The sequence below is a fragment of the Phaethon lepturus genome, unplaced genomic scaffold (genome assembly GCF_000687285.1).
Source record: "Phaethon lepturus isolate BGI_N335 unplaced genomic scaffold, ASM68728v1 scaffold6214, whole genome shotgun sequence".
NCBI classification, from domain to species: domain Eukaryota; kingdom Metazoa; phylum Chordata; class Aves; order Phaethontiformes; family Phaethontidae; genus Phaethon; species Phaethon lepturus.
The window spans coordinates 50137-62020 of NW_010533921.1; the positions used below are offsets into that span (position 1 = coordinate 50137).

The window sequence follows — 11884 nt, forward strand, 5'->3', positions numbered from 1 at the left end:
CTAGAGATACCCTGCAGTTATTCTATGATTCTATAATATTTTCAGATGCGGAAAAGTAATTTTGCAGAAATTGTAAATAAGTATTTCAAGGTGAACTCTTCTTCCTAGCCAGTAAACCCCTTAGATAGCAACTGAATAAAAATTTCCAATTACTTAGAACACTACTTTCCAAAAACTTGGAGCCTGCTAAAAAACACACCTCTGATTTGCCATCTAAGGAAGGGAGACTTGAAAAAATTTTGATCCTTTCTCAGACACGTCAGCTGGCGTCTCTTCAAGCATTTACTATCCAGAAATATTTAGAACAAGCTGGACAAATTTATTTATAAACCTGTTTTTCTTATATGGCTTTCCAACAGGCTAAGCAAGATCTTCGTGTTCAGCTGGACAGAATCCAACTTCTTACTGGCTGCTACTACAAGTTTCTAAGTGATCAAAGCGGTGGCGGGAAGAAAAAAAGGAAAGCATGCAATTCACAGGACACTGAACGGGAACGTGTAGGAGACAGTTAAGAATATTTGGTTTTCATTCAGTCTCAGGCAGAACCCATACTTTTTGGGACATCATAAAATGAGTAAGTACAGATCCATTAACAGAATTAAACTGCAACATAAAGCATGATCTTAAGTTCTTATTGCAGGCCGTAATTATCTATGATCTTAGATGTATTAAAACAGAATTCTGGAGGCATACAGGATATACCCTACAAGCCAACTTCAAAACAGAAGCATTTCCAACAAAACTATAGCTGTATCTCTACATGCTAAACTGAATACAGTCCAAACACTGCAAACATTATCAGTTATGACAACATCCAAAAAAGTTACGGGATAGGCCATTGCTGCCACTTACGCTGGGCCAAGCTACCTATACTATGCATGTTTTACGAAGATATACAAATGTTTTCTACTAGTCATCAGCAACTGTTCTGGTATAGCTTTAAAATAAAATCTGATCATTCCTATGCTGACATAAATACAGAGTCTCCATTAAATTTTTCAAATTTAAACCAGTAACTATATTACATATTTTAACAGTAAGGTTGAATTCCAGATCCTCTACAAGTGGAATAAAAGAGGAAAAAAGCACTTAAAAATACCCAAAACATTTCAATGTGGTTTATTTTCAAACTAAGCATATTTTTTCTTCTGTATACTCACCTTGAATTTTCTCTGGAGTTCCTGAAAACACTAATTCCACTTTGCCATAATCAGGAAAACGGTCATCTGAAAACAAAGGATAGTATTTCATCAAGCTATCTCCCAGGAAAGTAGTTCCAAGGAACTCAGAAATCAGGATTTTCTATAGCTATTAATACGCATACACTCATCACTCTTCCCTTCTCACTTGCAGTTGAGTGATTTGCTTCTAGAGCCACATTCTTTGCCCCATACATTCTCCAGAAAAGACCACATAAAGTGTCAGCTGGAGTTTTGTTTACTTCCAAGAGCAGTCAAAAGCAGAAGAGATGTACAGTTCCCAAATCTCTCTCTAGACAGACATGGCTAGCTTTGGCTTTTAAAGGAAAACACACTCAGGAGCAAACTAAAATTGTTCTCTATATTGGCTAAACTGCAATACATAACCCCAAAATTTTTGTGTAGCCACTTGTTGCAAGAAAATTTTATTTTAGTTTGCTAGTAACGTGGGGTGAGGGAGTTACAGTCCTGCATAAAAACATAAAAATAAAACTGAAGTAATAATTTGGAAAATGCAAAGACTAGCACAATACGTTTTCAAATGTGTCTGAAAACTTTGCCTCCATTTTTGGATATTCTGAAAGCGTATTAAAAGATCTCGATGCTTGAGCAGACTAGGTCACAAACCAAGTGTCAGACTCTGTGACTGTTTTCATCAGCCAAGAAAGGGATGGGCTTAGCTCATCTTCTTTCCTGTAATGGTGACTAACAGAGTCACCATTTTAAACAAATATCTGTTGTTTTTACAAATCCGAGAGGAGGCAATGAGGACTACGTAGAAGTATCTGAATTATTTTGAAAAGTTAACTCACTTGAAGAGCTTTTCTTCTCATTAGGGTTTTACCTGTGTTACATGCTATGAGTTAACTAACACAAAGCAGTCTCCTTTTCCCTAAAAATAGGGACGGAAAAGAAACAAGAATCCTTTTGAAAACAGGTCCTGAAGATGATCATCACATGCACAGGCACACATATGCACCCCCGCACACATACACATCCAACCAACCACAGAAGGCAAGTACCTTTGCTGGCATTGTCCAAATCCTCTTTGCCAAACACCAGTCCATGTCCTTGAATGGCTCCAGTGTGAAACTGAAGGCGAAAAACCACATCACGAGTAGCTGACCGGTATTTTTTGTGATAACACTTCAGCTAGAGAGAGAAACATGTCAGGAAGTAATTTCTTACACATCTGAACAAACATGTGTGTATGATTTAGTTGCTAAGTAAAGCAGCCACAGTGCAATTTCCTGCAGACACCTCTGATGTCGTAACAGGCAGGGTATATGTTATTCAATCTTTTAAAATTATACAGGCCCAAGGCAAGATAGTTCTGGATGTGTAAAAGTAATAATTACTATTGTCATCACTATCAGTCACCAATCAGTAGATTATGATTCAGAATCTCAACATTTGTACAATGTTGGAACGCTGACTTGTAGCCGTACTTCTTCACGGTATCAAATTAATGTAAAACTGAATTACAGCACACCCATTTCAAAATAACTGAAGAATATGCAGAGTTTTTAGAAGCAAGCCTGCGAGCTGATTACATCTATTTTAGAACTTTTTTAAAAACCTACTCTAGTGATGATAGGATCCTGTTTTATGTTACTGTGGGAAGTTGGTAGTAGTTTTCACACCTCGTCTAGAACAACACTGAAGTCTGTAAAAATTACATCTAGTATGAATTTCAGCAGCTAAAGGTGAACACAATACATCTACTCTCCAACACCAGCTTCCCTTAGACTAGACTAACCTACTAATTCTCTGAGTCAACTGTAATACAAAGTCACTCAGCATTCTTACAGGAATACACAAAAATTTTGGCAACCTTAGTCACAGGATTGAAAATTTTATGATATACCATCCTGATGATATCAGGATTTTATGGTAAAGCAAATGTTACTGAAATGCATTAAAAAGAACAAAAATCACCTCTTAAGGCAGACTGAGTAGTGTTCTAGACAGAAAATATTGAATAATTGAAAAGCAAACAGTTATTCAAACTGAAGTAATACAAGAAAGACTAGGGGTTTAAGAGGGATGCTTCTGAAAGTTGCGATTAAAACATAGTTATGGAATTCTTCTCACTACAGGATTTGAGAAATCTAACATAAGCTGTTGCTCTCTACTCTTCATTATAGTAACCTCATGATGCCTTGAATTCCAGAAGTTTATTAGTGCTGACCATATACATGGCACACCGGAAAACTTCTGAAATATTTCTGCCCACATACCAGAGATGGGTTTTTTTTCAGGTATTCTCTATACAAACCACATATCACTAACCCTTTATAAAGGCTGGGGAATTCTTAATGCAAGTAAGCATTATTTTATCTGAAAGTGAGTACTTGGGGTTGTTTTGTTTCTTTGTTTTTTTAAAAGAGAATCCCCTACCGCACAGTGGTAATATCAGGTAAAACAGTATTTGTTTCTTATTTTAAAGAGTGCTTTACACTCATTAAAATTAACATAGCGTACAAACCCCTGCCTATTGAAGGGATCTATTTCCTCTTAGTCCAACACAACTTCCAGCACCATTTTTCTAGAACCATGGCCATAAAAGCCAGTGCCTTAAATTACCAAAATATAAGGTAGGAGAAACAGACTGCTTGATTCAAGAATAAATAAATGCTCATTTTTCACTATGCCCGGCAATTCTGTGCAAAGGCAAAACACCGTCATAAAGGATGAAAGCTGCAAGTTTGCCCAGAAGTGAAAAATAGACATAAAGGGGATCAAGAGAGACCCTGATGAGAGACATTAGTTCTAATCTGCTCTAAAACGTATAATTGGCCTGAAATTAACCGTGATAATTCTATTTAAATATATTATGTGAGGAAAAAGAAGCTTGAAAATACTTAAGAGCTTCTTTAACACTATATATATTCCTTTACAATTTTGTGTTAAAATATTAACTTCTTTATCTGCTTAAACAATCACATTAATTAACATACAATTAACTTACCATAATATCTCCCTTCAAAAGCTGGGCAGGGTCTATAGCAATGCAGATTCGGCTTTGATTTTCTGGCCCTACGCTACTTAACAAGAGAGAAAAGAAAAATAAAATTTATGGTTTAAAGAAAAAAAAAAGGAAAAAAGTCTACAAAATTCTGCAATTATTTAATGAGAATTAAAACCTGGATTCAAACATAAAAGAAAATGCTTATCACTTACTATATTCCAGATGTATAAACTGGTTGCATAGCCTGGTATAACTTCAGAAAAGGCCGGCAAGCTGAAAAAGAGTCAACAGAAAAGACCATTTTGTAATGATTTTCCTTTATCTGAGTATTACAGTAAGGAACCTTCATGCACATCCAAGATGAGCAAAGTGGCACACAAGCAACACTATGTTGACTGTCAAAATATCCTTTGAATGCAGAACTGGCTTTGACAGATTCATTTCCCCCTCAAAAAAAGTATTTGATTATATTTTATGAAAAAGTCACTTCTTCCTGATCTTTCGACTAGTTCTGAATTGGGGAGGAGGGGATTTTAAAGGATTCCTGTACGGAAAGAAAGAGGGAACACTTTGCTCCTTATCAGATATCCGTCTTCCTTCATTCCCACTTTTTCTGCAGGAAAACAAAATTAAGGGATGAAAGAGAATTGCCAAAACAAAGAAAAAAACCAAAACCCAAAAGAAAATAAAGAGCATTTTCAAAATTAAACAAAATATTTGAGCTACAGTTTTCAAAACTAGTAAGTCCCTTAAATTTCTTACTACAACAAACAATATCTTGTCTTTATTGGAATAGTTATTTTAGAAATAAAACCAGACTAAACAGACAGAACAACAATGACAATGGAGCACTGCAAATTCATGCTGCTGACATTTCAAAAGACAGATGCTATTTAAGTCTCAGATAATAAAAATACAGATTTATACTCCTTTACTATGCTCTAGCACAATGTTTTGGTTTAGCAATTTAATTTTAAAGCCACTTGTTATAGCAGGCCACCTTAGAAGCACACCATATCCAAATGGCTTTTCTAAATAAAATCCAACCTCAAAACAGAAAAGAGATTGCATTTATGATTATGTTTGTTTCCTAAACAAGGAGGAAATTACTGTAAAATCTGACCAGGTTCTCAGCTCTTTTGCAGGGAATAGGATCACAACTTTTCAGAAACTAGGCAGACAGGAAGAGCATCAACTCTTCATTTAACAAAGGACAGCAATTTTATTTCACCTGTTGTACTTTTTACTAAATTTTTATCTCTTCTCCTGGTTCTTTCGTTGGGAATATTTGGACAGATATCAAGGAGCATCAATTTTACTTAGAGATTCATGCAGGCTTTCCCAGAAAGCTCCAAAATGAAACAAGACTTTGAGCCTACACTTGGACAGGAGAAATTAGGTAATTTACCTCCTCCAGCATCAAAGCTTGGGATGCCATGAAGGATAACATAGTGCAGGAAAAGAGGGGTTGCATTCATTTTCACAGATCCAGATAGAAGGCCACTTAAGAACTGCACGTATCTAAAAATATAAAATTTATCCGAATTAAAATAAAAACAGCAATGAAACCGTATCAGGGAAATACATTCTTTACACATGAGTATTTCTAGGCCATTGGTAGTGAATAGCATTGTGACATTACACAGAACTCCAAAAGAATAATCTTCATAAAATAGCATTAAAAGACACTTTAATTTACCACTTTGTTAAATCCATGGCTGTTACACTGCTATTGTTGATGTCTTCATTTTAGCTATTTACACCACTACTCTAAATAAGAAAGGAACCAGTAGAGATAGTAAAGTCAATAATTTTGGTATACATTTCTAGTTGCAGCTGAAGGTCTCAACTGGCTTTCACAGCAGCATGACACAGGTCCCACTCCATTTACAGTGCAGTGCACTTCGTTAAAAGAAGAGCAAGAAGTGCCCTTGTCAGAAATCTTAGCATTAAGGCCAATGCAGGCAAATAACACCTTCATAATGAGAAGTGATCTCATTCAGCACCAAACAGAGGAAAACTACCATAGCAGCATGAAAATAATTCTATTTCTGCTCTTTAATACCTGGTTTGGTCACAAGCTCTTGAGCAAGTACATGCAAGCGAACATCACTGCAGTGTGTTAAACAAATTCCTCCTATCTCCTTAAATAACCAAGGGAAATCAGTCTCCTTTACTTTTTCTACTGGATTTGAGCCCCTTTTTATACCATGCCCATGACAGGACCTTCATCTAACCTCACTCTCAGGAATGTACAGAAAAAAAGAAAATCCTTTTTACACACAGATCTTATTAGCCGATCCCTTACTGCACACGCCTGGTAACACCACAACTAAGGGTATCCTGCCCAATGACAGCTTTACTACCCCAGAGTGGGGGCTGTGGTGGTTTAAAATAGGCTTCATTTTATAGACAGCTAGCAAAGCTCACTTTATTTTGAAAAGTTAAGAAAAGACAACTTTGCTTTTTGTTTTCCTCGTTCAATCTTCCTGAAAATATCTGGTATATCAAAAGCACAAACTTACAAATTGTCACACCTACGTGACAAAAAACAGCGTGGTAAAACATTTTGTCAGGGACCTCTCAGTCTGAATATTTTCTTTCTAGCACTACCTGTTTTTAATAATTCCAAAAATTTGACTGAATTTCTGAACATCTTTCTCAAGGCACTGCATTTAAGAGGCTTATAGGCAGTTGGCTTAGTTTTGAGAAGCATGTTCAAAGATTTACCCTGAAGATTTATGAGGAATTTTTAAATATGAAGGGCCTGTATCTGTACTTCTTAATTCAGGCAAACTTTCAACTGCTTATCTGAGAACAGGTATCCATTTTAATTATTGTCAGAATGGATTCAGAATAGGAGATCTGGTCTATAGTTGCTTTTCTTGCCACTCTTACAGTACCTGACTAGCAGTGGGGAAAAGCTAAGTGGTATTTTCAGGACTGATGCGCTTAATGGCCACAATTTACTTTTTTCTGGACAAAACAGTGGAGAATGTTTCAAAATACAAATAATGGGTATATTTTCAAATTTTATCATTTTGATATTCACCTAAGTTATACCTGCTTATACATCGGCTGGATTTTAACAAGGACATTGCTAATTAATCATCCAAGAATGGTTTCAGAGAAAAAGCACATTAAAAAGGTGATACACGCCACTAATTGATCAAAATGGGATCAAAAAAGGATTGTAAAATTACCCACATATATCACAGAGTGCGTTTTCCTTTCTCTGCAATAGGATTAGTAGTCACTGCCAGGCCAGGCAAAGGTAGGAAAGGCCAGGTTCAGGAGAATGGTTCTCACAAATGGTTTGGAGAACCTCCTCTGTTCTCGTGGGGAGAGACACTCCAAAGGACCTGTGTGCGCGTGTGTCTGGAAGATGGTAAGGGCAGCTCGAGTTCAGTACTGCTGAGCGAAGCTGCTAATTCCACCAGTCGGGAGATGAACTGAGTCTCTCTGAGACTTCCCTCCCCACCCTCTAGAAGAATTAAGCAAGTGTCCTTTAAGAGGTAGGAAAGCTAGATACCGCCATTTACACCTATTTCATCTCCAGCTTTAGGGCTCCCATACGGATCACCTAAGTTAGTAGCTACTGAAGTTTCCTGTCAGCATTGTTGTAAAAACCACCCTGACACAATTCACAGAGGCTGCTATGAGGGTCCCTGGCTCTCATGGAAATACACCGCTGCACAAGGCTTCTTGATGGGAAGATTAAGGAACATCTATTTCCTTTTGCTCCTATGGTTCACACTACTTTCTCATAGGCACCACGCTCAAATCCTTATTATTAAAAAGCAATACACATATGCCGGCATAAAACTAAAAAAAAAAAAAAGAAGAAAAAAGAGGCCAGTAAATTTCTAGTTATGAAAAGTTTATTTCAAGTCTAATGGAATGCCGTGTTATTACTTTTCAAGTCAAAAAGAGCTGTGCAGCTCACCAAATGGGTTCAAGCAGTAACAGAAAAGCTTTTCTTATTTAGAGATTAACAGAACCAAATGCCTTATGCACATTGTTATTACTTATTTTCTAGTTTAATTACTAGCAAAGGCTTATCTTCTAAATAACTTCTAAAAAACCTACTGTATACATGCTGATTAAGACCAAAACCAAACAGTAATTACTAAATCAAATTGATATTTTATGTTTCTAAAAGAAGATTCGCCTATATCACAATTACTTGTCTGATGGATATCAGCCTCCTTTGGTGACAAATTCTTTGTTACCTCTTATCAAAATGAGGTAAACAGCAAGCCCCAGAACTATTCACTTTCCAAACTGCTCACTTTGAGTCCTAACTCAACCGTATTCATCCAGACAGCCTGAAAAGGTAAGACATCCAGATAGACAGAATGAATAATACATGCTTTGACCAACATTTACTAGCATGGACATGGGGCAGATGCATAACCTGCAGATTCTCCAAACAAATGGTAATAAGGTCTTTATTGCACACTGCTCAACACGCATTCCATAAACTCTTTTTCTGTGGCATAAATGATGTGTATTATTGTCTTGGAGCTATCAAGAAATAGATTGTGACATCTCCTTTTGTTAACAAACAATGCAGTGAGAACACATGTAGATAACAATGTGCTACAAAAGGACTTATCTTGGGCTACATGCAGGAACTGAAGGAGAGATCTCATCAATCAAGGAAGAAAAATATAAGATAAAGTGCTGAGAGTTCAGGAATCATTGGAGGATCTTGCAGAAACAGCCTTCACATAGCAGGGGAGGGAGTAAGGGATGGGGGCAGAAGATAATGATGATATTTCTTATTGGTATGCATTAGAAACAAATTAAATACCTTCTTTGGGATGGCTGCATTAAAGCTGAAACTTTATCATCAAAGAATTTCTTCATAGCAAATCTGTCTAGAGCCTGATCAGCACTGTCAAAACAGAGACACAGATACAATGTTATTCCAGTTTGGGATTATCTTGTATATTCAGCAGGTTACTGCTTGAAATATGCCAAAATATTTGGAAGGAAAAAGAAGGAAAGGAAGGAAAAAGAAAAGCACCACCTAACTAGCAACTCTGGCACCTACAGGTCAGACAAGAATGTTTTTTCCACTGACACCTTCTCATTCCACACCTTAAGGCAGTTTCTTTCCTGAGGCAAAGTACCTACTCCCTTATTCAATTAACTGGATTGCATACTTCCAACATGAATATGTTAAAAGTCATAATGCAATAAACTTTAGCTTAGCCAAGCAGCTCAGCTGGCAAAAGATAGATACTTGCCATCACTTCCTGAGAGTGCCACTGGGGAGTTCTCTCTGCGAAATACAAATTTATTTTCTTTTTAAAAAGAAGCAGCAACATTATAGAGAGGAAAACCACTGCTTAGCTCTGACTGTAGTACAGTACATGAGGTAAAAAGGATGCCAGGCTAGAGGATCATTTAAGTAGTCATATAATTCATTCAGTCTTTGCTTCCTGTGCCCTGAGCCACCAAGGGAGAGAGTGTTTAAAATGAAACTGTCAATCTTTGTAAAAGAACTGTTTTGCATCAGACAACCACAAACTGTTCAAACGCACAATTAAGGTGCAAGATATTCAGAAAAATACATTTTCTTCCGTTCTCTATCCAGAATGACTCTGATGTGGGTCTTCTGCATCTGTGTGGAGGAAGGCAAGAAGATATAGAAAAAAAGAAATAGAAGTGCCAAAAATTAGTAAGAATGCTGTTAATCACATATGCCAAGTAACACACTGTGCTGATTCTGTTGTATCTATACCAGATAAAAACAATGTGTCTCTTAACAGATGTAGCTGACAGTGTTAATTAACATCAGGACATAAAAAAAAGCATAAGTTTTGAAATAATTAGACGCTGGAATCTCAGATTTTAAATTCCACATCTAGTTCAACCTAAATGAGTTCGGAGGAAAAAACTGTGCAAAGCATACATATGCATATCAGGCTAAAAATGTAATTTATAGCTTTTCCAAAAATTAATCAGAAGTTACAGATTATGTTGACGGGGTGCTGGATCAGGCTGGAAAGTCATGCCTTTTCTTCACGGATGTTAAAGATTACATAGTGTGTGCTTAGAATATGCTTAACCCAAAAACTCTCTGCTTCACCCAACCCATCATACTTCTTCATACATCTTCACCCACACTACCACCCAGAATTTAGGCAACCCACTCATGGCCAACGACTGCTAGTACTTTACTTGCTAAACGAGAGTTTACCAGCTATTACAAAGAGCTCTGTTTGCCCTTGTTAAATTTGACAACACATTATTCCTCCCTAAATGAGAAAATCAGGTATCTAACATATAACTAAAAGGGGTTTGCATCATAAAGCTTCTTCACTAAGCCCGCATTTTTTGGCATGTGCATGCAGGCAATTAGGACTTCATTTAGTGTGAACATCCTCAGTCTTCCGAGTACCGTTTCTGACACGGCAGCTGGCACCCTCAACAGCAGCACCCGCAGTAATTCCTGCTTCTGTGAGGTTGCCGTGTACCATTTTGAAGAGCCTTGATAATGCTAGGGATATACAAATCCTAGCTGGGAAACCTCCCCAACACCATTCTTACACAGAAAAGTTAAATTTTGTACAGATATGCAAAAATTTAAAGGAAAGCTTCTAAACTCACTCCTCCCCTCTAACCCCACTGGAAGGAACCCTGAATTTGTCGGGGGTAAAAGATGACACCTTTCATTACCAGGCTTTACAATCACATCCAGGTGTTTTGTTATGGCATTATTAAAATGTATTTATAGTCAGGTACCACCTTTAAGGATGACACAATATTCCAACACTGAGATCACAACACAGTACTACGCTATCCTCACTTGACAGATTTTGATATTCACAATACTTCTCAACAAAATATTATAAAATTGTTGCAATCACTGTCCCAATTGCTACTTGAAGATGTATGCATTTATTTTTTCAGCACATATTGGTGGGTATAATGCACTTAATTTCTTAGTCTGCAATTGCCTATCAATCAGGCTTACCAGAGTGAACACAGATTACTTTCTGAGACGCTGGTTTTGCTGAAATCCATAAGTAATTTGCCACCAGCCTATAGTGATTCAGGACTTCATCCACTACAGTATTGGATCAAATCTATTATTGACAGACTGGTGTGAATTCAGAACCAATTTTGATTTAATGCCTTACAGTGCATTTTTATTTTAATGCATTTTTCTATGTATATTTAAAAGAGACCAAGGGAAAACAATTTGAATAAAAACAAAGGAAAAACCAAACCAAATACATTTCATCCTTTTGAGACTATTTATCAAATTTTTATCTTTCTTGACATAAATTGTCAATTGTCATTTCATAATTTAAGCACTCTAAAAGAAACAATTAAAACCAAGTAATCGGACACCTACTGTTTGAACTGACTGCAAGATAAAGTCTAGATTATTTCTTAAACTGCATTCTGCACTTTGATCAATGTCTAGGAATTCATGATTCAGATATCGATTCCAGATTCCAGTAAGTGTTTTCCCTAAGTACTTTAGGAATAGTTTCTCATTGATTCAAAAAGAGGCAACTTGATAGATGTGGCAAATAGGTGGGTTTAATAAAATAAAAATGGTATCATTATATAAAAATGGTTTCTTGCACCTTTCTTCGTTCACCTCGAAAGACCCTCTGGAGAATTTTTCTGCAGAATCATTGAATATCTCAAGTTAGAAGGGACCTTAGGGTGTCACCTAGTCCAACCTCCT

General features: G+C 36.7%; 1 protein-coding gene across 1 annotated transcript in view; it reads right to left on the reverse strand.

The window, feature by feature from the left end:
* TNS3 (tensin 3) overlaps positions 1-11884 on the reverse strand; it is a gene marked incomplete at its 3' end in the record, with an annotated part of 62984 nt that overhangs the window by 41274 nt on the left and 9826 nt on the right. The window contains exons 5-10 of the mRNA XM_010285351.1: positions 8987-9070; positions 5579-5691; positions 4383-4443; positions 4171-4246; positions 2222-2351; positions 1161-1226 (exon numbers count right to left, since the gene is read on the reverse strand). Coding sequence (XP_010283653.1) covers positions 1161-1226; positions 2222-2351; positions 4171-4246; positions 4383-4443; positions 5579-5691; positions 8987-9070 — 530 coding nt within the window. The remainder of the gene's footprint in view (positions 1-1160; positions 1227-2221; positions 2352-4170; positions 4247-4382; positions 4444-5578; positions 5692-8986; positions 9071-11884) is intronic.